General features: G+C 37.0%; 1 protein-coding gene across 1 annotated transcript in view; it reads left to right on the top strand.

Annotated features, from left to right (window-relative positions):
* Window positions 1–16,615, top strand: part of ASXL3 (ASXL transcriptional regulator 3) — a 186,312-nt gene that overhangs the window by 104,143 nt on the left and 65,554 nt on the right. Inside the window, exon 8 of the mRNA XM_070452801.1 lies at window positions 9,268–9,431. Coding sequence (XP_070308902.1) covers window positions 9,268–9,431 — 164 coding nt within the window. The remainder of the gene's footprint in view (window positions 1–9,267; window positions 9,432–16,615) is intronic.

The following is a 16,615-nucleotide window of genomic DNA, read 5'->3' on the forward strand; positions in this document are numbered from 1 at the left end:
TTTGCCATGTTATCTCATTTACTTCAATTATGTACAGCAGGATGATTTTTATTTTGCACCTGAATAAACTGAGGGCCAGAGGGTGAAGGAGGTTGTCCATAAATGACATGGCTAAAGATACAAGCCAGGGGCCGGCTAGCTCCCAACATCTAAACTGTTGTATGGGGATATGTTCTGAATGTCTAGTCTACCTAGACCTGTGGGCACCAGTGAAAAGCAGCATGGCATCCACGGTGTGGTGAGCCTGCCATGGGCGTTAAAATGTAGGGACACTAGTTACACATATAGGGAGAGCCAGCAACTGACGGGTTTGCTGGCTGATCCTGTAAAATCAGACAGAGGAAGAAGGTGGGATTTAAAACAAGTCATTTAATGTAAAAATCTATCCAAAGTTACCTGAAGTTGATTACTGGGAAGGAACTCTGACTGACTGACTAACTCAGCAACCAGCTGAGTACAGTGGCTTCTTTTGTGCAAATGAAGTTGGTAGTACTGATTAAGCCTCCAGTGTATGCCCAGCACTATAAAATGATAAGTGAAAACATGTCAAAGGAAAGTAAAATGGCCTTAACTGTAACCATCTCCAGATAGTATCCCATGCCTCTTTTAGGAAGTGATGTTTCTGATGTTCCGTGACCTTAGGGATCTTTTAGAGTAAAAGATTCTGTGTGCTGTGCAACATTTTAGAATCAGGATGGTGTTTTTTTTTTTTTTTTAGGATGGTTTTATTACTTCGTATATATATATGTGCATTTTGCTCCCCAGTCTTTGCCGTGAAGTTTTTACTTCCTTAGAAACAGTGACTTCCCATCTATCTTTGTAGTACTTTTTGCACCCACTATATCTCTCTCATTTAGTAGGTGTTGAATACGTTTTCAACGAGTTATTTATAAGTAACAGGATGGCAAGTGTATGTCTTGATGAGTGAGGCATCCTGTAGTTTTCTGCAAGGTAGGGTAGTTACTTTTATGTAGTTGAATAAGAATGACCCTGTGCTTCTTGGGGAATGTCTTTCTTTGTTGAACCGACACAGGGTGAATGCAAAACCAGATGAGCCCTCCCATCTCCTTAGCCAGCCAGCCTGAGAGTCATCTGCTTCTCCTACCAGTTAGACATCTATTTCACACAGTTTTAGAAATGTAACTTTAACCTTTTGTCTTCTCTATGGAGAGATAGCTATATAAGTCCTAGCCTGTTGAAATCATTCTGAATGAAAATAAATGCTCTAAGTCTATTCTACCACCTTCAGCTGGTAATTCTGAAATTAAATCCAGTCCAAATTAGACTTCAGACTGTTAAGTGTAGAGTTTGATCCTCATTATTAGATTATCCTAACAGGACATAAGATACTCCTAGTCATCCCTGAATGCTTCCTTTTGGTCTTTGGCAATTACTTCGTTTGTCCAATAGCGGAATATTCACCCTGTCCAAGGTAATAGGTTTCAACAGGATCTTGGAATCTAAATGTATGTAGCCCAGGACACAATGAATCCCAGTGTCTCCCGAGGACCCTGCAGTAAAGGACAGGCCGCAGTACAACCGTCCTCGGGTTCCTTCCCAGGGCAGCTTTCTGGGGAGGGTTAGGAGCACACATTAGTTGTGTGGTGGTGGTATAGTAGTAGTAGTGATGGTATTATAGTAGTAATAATAATAAAGCTTCAGTGTCCCTCAGCTGTTCCAGTTCTGATAGTGATCTTAAAATTCTTATGAGAAGTATTGATACATCACTCAGCTTGGGAACCCACTACTTTTGGCATAGATTTCTTTTTCTTTTTTCTGTTTTATCTTATTTGTTCTTGGCCAGGGTTCTGTATAAAAATTATAAGGCTATTTTCTCTGAGTAACTCTCTGGCTGAGTAGACATAGTAACGTGGGTTACTCTGAGTGAATGCAGTTGAGAAAGAAAATGGATCTAAAGAGTATTTCTCTGATGACGTTACATTAAAAAACAAAACCTTGTTGGTCCCTCTCCCGTTTCTGAATCATGCATGGTAAAAAATACTAATCTGACATGCATGAAAACAAACTTAACAATATCTACAAGGGCTCTTTTATTATCTCAGGGCTTGAAAATTAGTATAGTATTAGACCACCAAATAACTAGGTGGAAAAACCACATCAGTGAGATGTAAGGTAGGCTCTGACTGAAAATGGAGTTTAAAGTATGTGGGGTTTTTTGCCTAATCAGTTGTTTTAATGTCCTTTATCATTATCTTATTGGTGGTTTAGTCGCTAAGTCATGTTCAACTCTTGTGACTCCATGGGCTATAGCCCTCCAGGCTCCTCTGTCCATGGGATTTCCCAGGTAATAATACTGGAGAATGTTTCCATTTCCTTCTCCAGCGGATCTTGCAGACCCACAGATCAAATCCAGGTCTTCTGCGTTACAGGCGGATTTTTTTACTGATTAAGCCACCAGGGAAGCCCATATCCTTATCTTAGCAAAGGATAAAACTCATATGAAACCTCACCAATGGAGTTTTCTGAGAGATGGATTATGAAATTTACAAAAAATTATTAATGATAATCTTTCTTACCACTTTTTTTTGGTATTAATTTTTTGTATATTTCCATAGCTGAAATGAAAGTTCCTTGAATTAGAGGTTGTTGACCTATACCATTTATAATTATGCTTCATCCTAGTCACACAGTAGGAGTTTAAAAAGTGCTTGCTAAACAAAATCAAGTTTCTAATGGATGTCTCTGAGGGGATTTTAATAAATGTCCTCGCTGAGCCCAACTTCTGGGATTCATTCCAGTATATTTTATTTGGTTTAATCTTTTAGTAGTGAAGAATTACAACTTTGCTGGTTTCATAAAATGTTACATATTTTTAAAATAAATTAATGCAGGAAAGTAAAAAAATTGAATAGTAACCCGAAATCATGTCATCAGCAATAACTTTCCCTGTTTTATAAATACTATTTGACATCTCCTAATGGGTAGCCATAGTCAGAGGTCATTTTAGAAAAACTGAATTATACCATTTTAATTAAAAATACTAAATTTAATTAAGTTTGGGCCTGAATAATAGAAAAGAATGGAAGTAAAACCAAAAACAAAATCACTAAACATTGCCACAAGATGTATTCATATCTGAAAGTTCTCTCCAAAGCTGTTAAAATGTGACAGACTGAAATAGAAGTGATACTTTTTTTAACTAGTCAAACTTTGGATAATATATTTTGAAGAAAGTGGGGAGATAATTGCATTTATAGTCCCTCTTAACCTCCATGTTTTTGTTATGTTATTTTTTAAATGGGCTTCCCTGGTGGCTCAGCTGGTAAAGAATCTGCCTGCAGTGTGGGAGACCTGGTTTCAATCCCTGGGTTGGGAAGATCCCCTGGACAAGGCAGCGACTACCCACTCCAGTATTCTGACCTGGAGAATTCCATGGACTGTATAGTCCATAGGGTTGCAAAGAGTTCATCAAGGTTATTAACATTTTTAAATCTGTTTTTTTTTTTATCATTATCCCTGTTTGTCACTCACCTCATGGTACTATATTGTAATTGAGTCAATGCTCCCTGATAGAATTTTTACAGTCTCTTCATTTTGTGAAGGGTCCTCGGATTTAGGTTGCAGATGGCTAGATTTTGCCCTCTGATAATTATTTTTTCTTTAGACTTCACTCTTCAAAAGCCTACTTTTCTTCACTGAGCTCTTTCAGAATCTATTCCTCTGTAATTTTTTTGAGACAACGAAGAACTCTTTGATTTTGAACTCTTTCTGTATTTCTTTGGGCAGTTCTTGTAACATAAGGCTTTGGTCTGCCTCTTTGATGGGCTCCTTCCCTCTGCTTGAGTGTATCTCCTGTGGACCTTTTATGCACTAATCCTGTGGGGTTTCCCTTCTGGAAAATAGAAAATTTTATCCAACAAGAGCTCCAGAGTCTGTCGCCTTTACTCAGATTGACGCTCTTCAAGCTCCCTTTGGTTACGGTAATTTCCCTCAACCGGATCAGATGCTTTCCCATGATTTTATCGACTCCTAATATTGTCTGCTGTAGTATAGACACTTAGTGTGGCAATTTGGCAATTGTCCCTTCTCTTCTCTGCTTGTCTGGACTTCAACTACTTTATACTCTCTGTAAGTTTAAGTTTAGTCACTCAGTCATGTCCGACTCTTTGCAGCTCCATGGATTGTAGACTACCTGGCTCCTCCGTCCATGGGATTTTCCAGGCAAGAGTACTGGAGTGGGTTGCCATTTCCTTCTCCAGAGGATCTTCCCCACCCAGGGATCGAACCCAGGTCTCCCACATTGTGGGCAGACACTTTACCATCTGAGCCACCAGGGAAGTCTTATACTCTCTAGTGTCCAGGAATTAAACACTAAGATAACTGCATCTTTTCTTCCTCTGATTAGTGTAGGGAGGTGAGGTACCAGCTTTGATAAGATAAGACAGGTATAAGATAAGATCAGATATAATGAGCTTGTTCTTAAACCAATTAAGAGTAAGTATGTTAGGATAATTAAAATGGGATTAAACATCCTGTGTGGCAACAAATTTAGCAATAAGTTCATCTGCACTTAGTTCGAGATTATAATGAATGTTTTAGCTTAGATGGACATCTTTGAAATAGATCTTGTTTTTTGATTCTGTCATAAAAGCCTATGTACCTCTCTGAATCTTTCTTTTTTCCCCTTTGATGCTCTTAAATATTTTGAACCATGCCAGATAGTAACCAACAGCATAAGTTTGACTTCTTACATTGTCCATAACATGTTTCTAAAGTTTTACAATTTTCCCATTTCCCCAATACTCCCTCTCAAAGTCACCCTTGGTAAATGACCCCAACTTCCTCTCATGGAGAGTAGTTCAACCATTGATTAGAATCAAGCAGATTCCTTTTCTATATTTTCAACATTTCTGTGTCTAAGTTTTACCTTTGCCTCCCCTGCTGAGAAAAAATAACTTCTTCCTAATTCCTTTCTCCTGGTAGTCTATTTTATTTTCCTGTGAAACACTTTAAATATGTAGAAGAATAAAGATGCTAATCAAACATACATCTGTATCACTTTGACTTCACTCCTAACAAATGTCAGGAGTTTTTTGGGAATCCTTTAGATTTTTTCTTTTTTAATTGTACATTTTTGTGTTTATAAGTGAGATTGGCCACAAATTCTCTTTCTCATATTATCCTTATATGTCCTTATTTTGAAATAGAAGTTATATTAACTTCATAAAGTAAACTTAAGAGTATCTTTCTTTACCTATTCTCTGAAATATATATATAAGATAAGTGGTGGGAGAATTGCTTGATGTATTGGTAAAATTAGTCTTCAGAGCTGTTTGTAATATGTGATGTGTGTACACTTTGAGTAGGAGGGTTTTCTATTTATTTTACAAGAATTTACACAAATTTATGGAGGTTTGCTATTTTTAATATAATTTGAAAATTTGTGAACTTGAAATATTTTAGTTTATCTGTCTTCAAAGGTGTTGGCTAAAATCATAGTAGTATGCTTTTTACACCTGTCTCAGGTGGCACAGTGGTAAATAATCTGCTTGCCATGCAGGAGACGCAAGAGATGCAGGTTCAATCCCTGGGTCAGGAAAATTCCCTTAGGAAGGAAATGGCAACCCACTCCAGCATTCTTGCCTGGAAAATTCCATGGGTAGAGGAGCCTGGTAGCAGTCTAACATGACTGAGCATATGCACGCACATACTTTTTTAAATCTAATTTTCATTGTAATTATATTTGCCTTTGAATCTATACTATACCTCAAATTATGTGCCTACCCTTTATTCCTATTAATGTTTATTTAAGCCATCTCTCATTAGAGGCATACCTATTTTATTAATGCTAATGAGAAAAATCCTTTTTCTGTTCTTGATGGTTATAATTCTTTTCTATTTATGAATATCCATTCTGCTTCTTGACAGTCTTTCTTCTTCAGTTTTTATTCTATAGTTCATTCATTAACTTCTCGATTTGCACACTCAACTCTTGAATTTTCAGTATTTTTTCTACTCTTAAATATGCACAATTTATCTTTAAAACCAATTTATCTCCTTTTTACAACTTTTGGCATGTCACTTAGAATCTAAATATTTTGTAATTTCCATTACTTAGAATTACTTAGAAGTTTGCTTCCAAGTTTCCAAACATATAGTGGGTGTGGGAAGACCAGAGAGTTGCTACATTTCTGTTATTGATATCTAAGTTTACTTCTTTGTGGATAAAAAGATAAGATTTTCTATTATTCTTCAGTATTTGTTGAGACTCACTGGTCTGTTATGGATTTTTTTTTTTAACTGTTCCTTGAGTGCTGACTAAAAAAAATGCCTTAGTTCAGTGCTGTATGTTAAATTCATTGGCTTAAGATTGATTATAGAGTTTTTAAAGTCCTCTGTATTCTTAAGACAAGTTTTTTACCTGTCATCTCAGTCACTCAGTCATGTCCAACTCTTTGTGACCCCATGGACTGTAGCCCAGCAGGCTCCTCTGTCCATGGAATTTCCCAGGAAAGAAGACTGGAGTGGGTAGCCATTCCCTTCTCCAGGAGATTTTCCTGACCCAGGGATTGAACCCAGGTCTCCTGTATTGCAGGCAGGTTCTTCATCATCTAATGTCTGATAAGATATGTTCAGATATCCCACTAGCATTATAGAGTACCAATTTCTCTTTTTAATTCTCTCAATTTTAAAGTTTGACTGTTATGCAGTTTAAATGGATGCAGGCTTAAGGTCATTGTATTTTCCCAGTGAATTATTCATTTTATACCTAAGGAGTTACTTTCTTACCCCCCAAAAGTGGTTTTTTTTTTTTAAGCTTTGTTTATCTTTATCTGATGTTAATATTGTAGTATTGCTTTTCTTGTTGTGTTGAATGTCTGCCTGCTGTTTTGAGTTTTTTCCCTCATTTTCTTCTATTCATGTGCTCTTTAAGTATCTCTCTTGTAAGGCAGCATATAATTGGATTGTGTTACTTTTAAAAAATAATATGAAAATCCACTTGTATATTTTTTTATTATGTTGGGGGACTTAATTACATTTTTTTTTCTCCTTTTATGACTTCGTGTGATTGAGTTTTCTTTCCAGGAATTTATTTGGAAGTTCTAAGTCTTTCATTTTTCCCAATGGCACCTATAGACTCTACCTATAGAGTTTTAACAAAGTTAAAAACTAGATGGTATCTTTTTGTTCCCAAACAGTGCCAGAGTTATTCAGAGTCTCAATTCAGTCACACTGTATCATCTCTCATGCAAGTGTGTACTGTTTTCTTTTTCTTTTTTCCATTTTAACTCCTGTTAGTTTTATTTTCCACTGTTAGTATTTATTTGGAGTTATATCTATTCATCTTCTAGTTTTTTATTACTTCTGCAACCCACCCATTCATTCTTTGAGTTAATTTCTTTGCTTGTTAAAAGCATGCACTAGTGATTTTTCAGCATGATTCTCTAAGGGATTATTGTTCAGTTGCTAAGTTGTGTCTGACTCTTTGTAACCCCATGGATTGCAGTACTCCAGGCTTCCCTGTCCTTCACTATCTCCCAAATTTGCACAAACTCATGTCCATTGTGGAGAAGGCAATGGCAACCCACTCCAGTACTCTTGCCTGGAAACTCCCATGGACAGAGGAACCTGGTAGACTGCAGTCCATGGGGTCCCAAAGAGTCGGACACGACTCAGCGACTTCACTTTCACTTTTCACTTTCATGCATTGAAGGAAATGGCACCCCACTCCAATGTTCTTGCCTGGAGAATCCCAGGGAGAGCAGAGCCTGGTGGGCTGCCGTCTATGGGGTCGCACAGAGTCGGACACAACTGAAGCGACTTAGCAGCAGCAGCAGCAACAGCATGTCCGTTGAGAGAGCGATGCCATCCAGCCTTCTCTTCCTGTTGCCCCTTTATCCGCTTGTGCTCAACCTTTCCCAGCATCACTGTCTTTTTCCAATGAGTTGGCTCTTTGCATCAGGTGGCCAAAGTATTGGAGCTTCAGCTTCAGCATCAATCCTTGCAGTGGATATTCAGGGTTGATTTCCTTTAGGATTGACTGGTTTGATCTTCTTGCAGTCCAAAGGACTCTTCAAGAATCTTCTCCAGCACCACAATTTAAAAGCGTCAATTCTTCAGCACTCAGCCTTCTTTATGGTCCAGCTCTCACATCTGTACATGACTACAGAAAAGCTATAACTTTGACATACGGACCTTTGTCAGCAAAGTCATGTCTCTGCTTTTTAATACACTGCCTAGGTTTGTCATAGCTTTTCTTCCAAGAAGAAAGAATCCTTTAATTTTGTGGCTGCAGTCACCATTCTCAGTGATTTTGGAGCCCAAGAAAATAAAATCTGTTACTGTTTCCACTTTTTCTTCATCTATTTCCATGAAGTGATGGGACCAGATGTCACCATTTTAGGCTTTTTTAAATGCTGAGTTTTAAGCCAGCTTTTTACTCTATTCTTTCACCTTCATCAAGAGGCTCTTTAGTTCCTCTTCTCTTTCTGTCATTAGTGTGGTATCATCTGCATATCTGAGAGAATTTCCATTTTGGATAGTACTGAAAATATTCTTATATCATTTCTGTCATTGCCATTTAGAAGGACTTTTTTGTTAATGAAATTCTAGATCAAAACTTATTTTCTTTTGGCCCTTTGAAGATATTTCATTGTCATCTGTTATTTATTGGTAATACGATTCCTGGGTCTTACATTGCTCTCTTTGCAGGTAATCTGTTTTTGCTCAAAATAATTTCAAGATATTCTTTTTATTTTTGATATTTTGCTGTTTCAACACATCAGATGGAGGAATGAGTATTTATCCTTTTTGTGATTTGGTGTGTTGCTTTTTCTGAGGACTCTTGTCATTTTTTAGTTCTTAAACTTGGAGAAACGTTTGCTCTTCAAATATTGCCCCTCTGCGATCTGCTGTGTTTTTTCATTCTCAAATTCCTATAAATGTGCATCCTGACTACTTAATCTATTCCCTGTATTTTTGCTCTATCCTGCATTTTTGACTCATTTTTAATGCTGCGTTCCAGATATTTTTATCAACTTTATCTAGACCTGGTGCTATTTTGGGTTAAATAAACAGATGGTATTGAGTGAAGTAGACGTTACGAAGATTAAAGACAACTAAGGCAAGATAGAAACGCAAAGAAACATTGGAGATTTTCTTCTGAAATATCACTACTCTGAAAAGAGACACAATTAAATACATTATCAAATATATTTATACCTTCAGTATACATTTTATGTGTGTGTACAGGTGTATGTTTTCCCAATCTATAGTGAATTCATACCTCTTGCTTATTTATCACAGGACACTTGAAATGGACCAAAGCTGAGGACATTGACATAGAAACCCCGGGATCTATTCTTGTCAACACTAACTTGAGGGCATTAATAAATAAACATACATTTGCTTCCTTACCTCAGCATTTTCAACAGTACCTCCTGCTTTTGCTCCCAGAAGTGGATAGGCAGGTAAGTAGAAGTTTCAGACATTTGATATCAATTACCAGTTATATCATTATGAAGTGGCAGGTCTGCTATCGAAGATGACTGATACCTGAGTGGATGGTTTTGTAATAATCTAGTATATTTATGTAATTTATATACTTATTGCTGGCATTAGTATGTTTGCTTAATCTGCCAAAACAGACTCATTTTTTGTTATCACTAGTGAGCCAATTCAAATTTTAAAATATAGCACACTGCCATAGAGTGGAAACAACAGACCTACCCACATTGGAAAGGAAAAACAAAGAAATCAAATGTTCCATTATCAAATAAATCTTTGAAGTAACTGCTACTTTGCCCTGAGGGAATATTGAAGTGCAGCAATAAAAAGCCAGGGTTTCTAAGAAATTATGTAAATGTTTTCATTCTCAACTCTTTCCAAAAAGCATTTAAAATTTATATTTGGAGTTGGCTTCTGAGAGTCTATCATCATGAATATGATTGCCTATAAATAATCACCTTTTTATCTTTATTTTTAGTTGAACTGGAAATGCTTTAAGTGTATTTTTATATTTTTGAAAAGTTTCTAAAATAAGGAAGTACAAATATAGACTCATAATAGCAGGCATCAATCATCTTCTAAAGCTGTTTCCTTTGAAAAGAAAAAAAAATACTTCATCACATAAACTTTTATTAAATTTCACAAAAATTATTAAATGGTAACTAAGGAAACATTTCCTTGCAATTCTCATTTCAATAAGGGTTGACACTGTATGTAATTTCCAGTTGATGGACATATTATGCATGTGTTTATAAATTTGCATCTCTAAACTATAGACACATCCATAAATTGATATGCGCAAGGTTGATTCAATATTTCCATATTATTTTGAACAAATATTCTTAGCTTTTTATTTGATTCTATTTTCTCCTAACTTACCAACCCTTTCATACATACTTAAAATTTGATGAGCTGCTGTTTTTACCATTCTTTTGTATCTCTTTGGTGGATATTATTGTTCATTTTAGAAAAATACTATTTTGATTTTTGTGCATTTTTGTTTGAAAATTTATTCAATATTTACTTCTGAATATAATACATATTTGGTGCTTTGGAATAACAGAAATACAGTAAGTGCCTATTACTTATTTATTGAATCAGTGATTAAATACACTAGTTGGATACAGAAGCTATATTCCTAAATAATGAAAATATGAGTTAGAAACAGGTGAACTTAGAGAGAAAAGCACAAAGTAAATTGAACTTTTATATGTAGAAGGGAAAAAAAATCACAAATTCAAGATCCTTGAATTGGGCCTAAAAGTATAGGCAGAATTTGAATAAAACAGATGGAGATGTGTTTTATGTGAAATATTCAAATATACAAAATCAAAAGCAAATTGTGAGCAGAGTTTGGATTATAGGAACAACTGTACCAATGCGTTTGGAATGACAAATTAGCAGTCAGTTTTAGAAGATGCCTTGAGTATAAGGCTAAAAAGTCTGAACAGTGTTCTGCTGTGTTTGCAGTGCAAAGCCATTGAGGGCTTTTGAGCAGAGCTGTGTAATAAGATCACTACTTCTTAAGGAAATTATTCTGGCAATACTGAAAAGGGAATGTTAGAGATGGGAAGTACGAAAGTGGAAAGGGTTGTTAGAAAATCCTTTTAGTTGTTCCAGAAGGCAAAATGAGGGCTTGAATTTGAGGAATAGCATTGAACTTGAAAAGGAATGTGGTTTAGCTGCTAAGTTGTGTCCAGCTCTTACAACCCCATGGACTGTAGCCTGCCTGGCTTCTCTGTCCTTGGGATTCTCCAGGTAAGAGTACTGGAGTGGGTTGCCATTTCCTTCTCCAGGGAATCTTCCCGACCCAGGGATCAAACCCAGGTTTCCTGCATTGCAGGCAGAATCTTTACCAACTGAGCTACAAGAGAAAAGGAGTAGGATAATGCAGTCACCACTGCCACCATCATCCAGTGACAGCAATTTTACATTTTGCCAAATACCACTTGAAGCAGGATGTCGGGAGAAGTCACTGATAATTCTTGGGTTTCAAGTTGGTATGACTGAGCATTGCGTTCAGGTATTTAGAAAAACTTTGTTTATTTGGGGGACAGTGAACTTATTAGCTATACAACTATTCCCTCTACTTCAAGTTATGTGTGGTTTATCTTGTTTACAGTTCTACCTCCTGTTGCTGGAATGAGATTCAGCATATATAAAATACTCACAACTTTTTACAATGAAGAAATGACAGATTGTTTTAGTATTAACCAAATATTTCACTAACCCAGAAGGCCACTCTGAATAAGTCTAATATTTAAACCAACCTGTAGCAATTTCTGTTACTCAGTATTTTCCAGTCACTGTGAGGCATATAAATGAATAAGGCACAATATCTGTCCTCAAAGAACACATAGTTCATTGGGAAATTATGTATTCAAGAAATATTTACTGAGCATGTATTATTACTTTGCTAAATACAGAGGCTTCAAAAATGAATCTTGCAGAGGAATACCAGGTGGAGGAGAAAGACAAAGCTTATCCTGAAATATAGCTTCCTGCTTACTAGGAAAGAAGTCTGATAACTGGATAGATCTGTGGGAAATTTAGCATAAGACCAGGCAGAGTCCCATAAATAGAAGTATAAAGAAAGTCCTCAGAAGGCAGAGAGAGTGAAGAACTTTAATCTGAAAGCATTACTGAAGAAGATTTTGTGATGAAACAGATGCTTAACTTGCACCTTGAAGGTGTTTTGTGAGTAGTGACAAGAGAAAGTGCACATTACAGAGGGAGAGCTTGTCGTTTACAAAGACTTGCTGTGTGTATGGTAGGATGCTGTGCTAAAGGACAGTGTGGTCTACAACCTGGAAGACTTGGTTGCAGAGTCAACTCTTTATAACTTTTTCTGAAAACCAGGGGGTACTCAAGAGATTTCTCAAATGAGAAGCAGCAGACATAAAATAATTTAAATAAATATTTTAGTGCCTGGACCTAGGGCAGGAAAAGAAGATCCAAAGGATAAATAAAGTCAGTCCTTATTTTCTCGTAGAAGCCAGTAGCCCTGTAAATAATGTATTGGTCAGGCAGAAAGATAAGACCAAGGGAGACTGGGTAAGAGATAAAGACAGTAGTTGAGATAAGAGATTAAGAGTCTGCTTTGATTTATGTCATCTAGTGTTCTGCCTATGTTTTCCTCTAAGAGTTGTATAGTTTCTGGTCTTACATTTAGGTCTTTAATCCATTTTGAATTTATCTTTGTGTATGGTGTTCAGAAGTGTTCTAATTTCATTCTTTTACATGTAGCTATCCAGTTTTCCCAGCACCATTTATTGAAGAGGCTAGTCATTGCCCCATTGTATATTCTTGCCTCTTTTGTCAAAAATAAGGCAATCATAGGTGCATGGGTTTATTTCTGGGCTTCCTGTCTTGTTCCATTAGTCTATATTTATGTTTTTGTGCAAGTACCATACTGTCTTGATGACTGTAGCTTTGTAGTATAATCTGAAGTCAGGAAGGTTGATTCCTCCAGCTCCATTCCTCTTTTTCAAAACTGGTTTGGCTGTTCGGGGTCTTTTGTGTTTCCATATTTTTTTGTTCTAATTTTTTTGTTCTAATTCTGTGAAAAATACCACTAGTAATTTGATAGGGATCACATTGAATCTATAGATTGCATTTGGTAGTATATTCATTTTCACAATATTGATTCTTCCCATCCAGGAACATGGAATATTTCTCTGTTTATGTTGTCTTTGATTTCTTTCATTAGTGTCTTGTAATTTTCTGTGTACAGTTCTTTTGTCTCCTTAGGGATGACATAAATCAAAGCAAGATCCACTATGACCCACCTCCTAGAGCAACAGAAATAAAAACAAAAGTAAACACATGGGACCTGATTAAATTTAAAAACTTTTGCACAGCAAAGGAAACTATAAACAAGGTGAAAAGACAGCCCTCAGAATGGGAGAAAATAGTAACAGATGAAACAACTGACAAAGGATTAATTTCCAAAATATACAAGCAGCTCATACAACTCAATATCAGAAAAAGAAACAACCCAATCAAAAAATGGGGAAAAGACCTAAACAAACATTTCTCCAAAGAAGACATACACATGGCTAGCAAACGCATGAAAAGATTCTCAACATAGCTCATTATTAGAGAAATTCAAATCAAAACTACAATGAGATATCACCTCACATGGGTCAGAATGGCTGTCATCAAAAAGTCTATAAACAATAAATGCTGGAGAGGGTGTAAAGAAAAGGGAACGCTCTTGCACTGTTGGTAGAAATGTACATTGATACAGCCACAATGGAAGACGGTATGGAGATGCCTTAAAAAACTAGGAGTAAAATCACCATAGGACCCAACAATCCCACTCATAAGCATATACCCTGAGGAAACCAAAATTGAAAAAGACACATATATCCCGTTGTTCATTGCAGCACTATTTATAGTACCTAGAACATGGAAACAACGTAGATATCCATCAACAGATGAATGGATAAAGAAGCTGTGGTACATACACACAATGGGATAAAAAAGGAGCGCATTTGAGTCAGTTCTGATGAGGTGGATGAACCTAAAACCTTTTATATAGAATGAAGTAAGTCAAAAAGAGAAAGATTAAATATTGTATTCTACTGCATATATATGGAATCTAGAAAAATAGTACTGAAGAATTTACTTACAGGGCAGCAATGGAGAAACAGACATAGAGAATAGATTTATGGACATGGGGAGAGGGGAGGAGAGGGTGAGATGTATTGAAAGAGTAACATGGAAGCTTACATTACTATGTGTAAAATAGACAACGGGAGTTTGCTGTGTGGCTTAGGAAACTCAAACAGGGGCACTGTATCAACCCAGAGGGGTGGGGTGGGAAGGGAAATGGGAGGGAGGTTCGGAAGGGAGGGGATATATGTATATCTATGGCTAATTCATGTTGAGGTTTTACAAAAACCAAAATTCTATAAAGCAGTTATCCTTCAGTAAAAATAATTAATTAATTTAAAAAAAGAGATTAAGAGTTTGACCTGAGACATCAGGCCTTGGAGAAGAAAAGAAGGGACTGAATTCCCTGCATATTTTCAACCCTGAAGAGTGGGAGTAAATGACACGGCCTGTGGGGTGGGTTTGTAGAAAGTCTGGAGGCAACCGGAGATGCTATCTAGGGTTATTTAGGAGGACAGGAAGACTCTGTGGCCCCATCCACATTCAACATTGAGAAATTGAGAACTGTGTCTCTGCCCTGCTGGAGCTGAGTTCAGCCCTTGCTCCCAGCAGCAAGGAACAAGCGACTGGATGCAGCAAGCTTCCAAAACTGCTCTATTTTTGTTCAGTTTATAAAAATCCAAAAGGAGGTGAACATCACCATTTTCTGGGCCAGAAGGAATAGGAAAGGCATGGAAATGTGAATCTGATTATACAGATTTACTTGAGTCATTGGAAGGTAGTGCAGTTATGTGAAATTTCATTTGTATGAAAGCCTGATTTCACATATTTTTACAAAATTTGGAATTCTCAGCTTTCTTGTCTTCTTCCTTTGACTGCCCAGGTTACCGCCTGAGTTCTCCCCTGAAGCAGCCCTGCAGGCTGTCCTATTCTGGGCCATGTGAAGCCAAAGTGTAATTCATTATGACACCTTTAAAATAAGGGAAGCTGGGTTCCCCATTTATCATTAAGATAGCCTTTCTGCTATTTTTTTTTCCATGTTTGTACTTTTCCTTTCTTTTTCTAGAGGACTGTTTATCTTAGATTACGTATTTTACATATTCCTAGTTGTTTTATGACCTCGTCACATCTGGTTTATTTTAATTTTACCTTGCACACATTATGCTGCAATTAACAGAAAACTGAACTCAAACTTACTTAAATGTAAAGGGGGTTTATTGGCTCAGGTAATTGTAAGATGGAGGTCAGAGTAGGCTTCTAGTGTTAGTCCAAGGATTCAGTTATTATCACAGGCCAGTTTAACTGTGTTTAAAGAATTCATTTAAAAAATCCTTTCCCTTGTAGTTGGCACTATTCTAAACCTGAATCCCTTTGTGGTGAGAGGGCTACCTGAATTTTTAAAAACTGGGTATTTTTCTATTAGTTCACATTCTTAGGAAATATATTTGAAGCCGTTTACCTCAGATTGGGACTTGAACCCATATGCTGGGACTCCAGCCCAGCCAAAACCCAGGGTGGGACCCAAACCCATGTGTCCAGGACTTGAACCCAGCCCAAACCCACGGTGCTGGTTTCAGGACCTGATGGAGCTCAGGTTCTTGATGTCTCATCACAGAAGGAATTTAGTGAGAGACAAAGTGATAGGTAAGACATGGATTTTTTCAGATTCAGGGAGAAGCACACTCCACAGAGAGGAAGGGCCATTTCAGAGGGTCAGTCTGGAGAGGGTGTGAGCCATCACAGGGTGCAGAGTCTGGTAGCCTTGAAATGTGGTGAGGTTAGTTTTTATGGGCTGGGTAATTTAATATGCTAATGAGTGGGAGGATTATTCCCACTCATTAATTTGGGGAAGGGCTGGAGATTTCCAGCAACTGGGCCCACTCCTTGGTCTTTAGACAGTGCCTTGGAACTGTCATGAAGCGTCTGGGTGTCATTTAGCTTGCTGATTGAGAATCAAAGTCTAGTCAAAGTCTACTTCTCTGCCATCTTGGGCACATTTGATTTTAATTGGTTTATGTTGTGTTCTTGGACTATGTCATTCCTTCATAAGTTGTGCCCTGCCCCTTTCCTTCGTATTACATATTGATACTTCTGTCCTAGTATTTCAAAAACAAGTCACATGAATGGTACTATATGGATCACCTGTCCACTTAAACAGTGACTCCAACTGGGGGGAAATGGAATATTCAAATTGGTTTAAAGCAACCAGGCCTATTCTTGAACTTTAGAGTGTGCATCATCTCCAAAAGTAAAATAGTGCACTGTGAGGAATTCAGGAATACTTTAGAAATTTGGTTTTTAGGAAGCTCTGTTAGAGGCTGTGCAGTGGGGGTTTGGGGGGAACGTCAACTATCATTGTTCACCATAATGGGGTAGGTATGGAGTTTTATTTTTAACGTGTTGGGTTGAGATGCTTCTATTATAGGAAACATCCAGAAATGATTATGTGTTCAAGTTTTGTAATTGGAGAAAATGGAATTAATGATTACAGTCTACATAGATTATAGTGTCAGCTATGGGATTTGGTGAT

This window comes from Odocoileus virginianus, chromosome 22 (genome assembly GCF_023699985.2).
Source record: "Odocoileus virginianus isolate 20LAN1187 ecotype Illinois chromosome 22, Ovbor_1.2, whole genome shotgun sequence".
In the NCBI taxonomy this organism is placed as follows: Eukaryota; Metazoa; Chordata; class Mammalia; order Artiodactyla; family Cervidae; genus Odocoileus; species Odocoileus virginianus.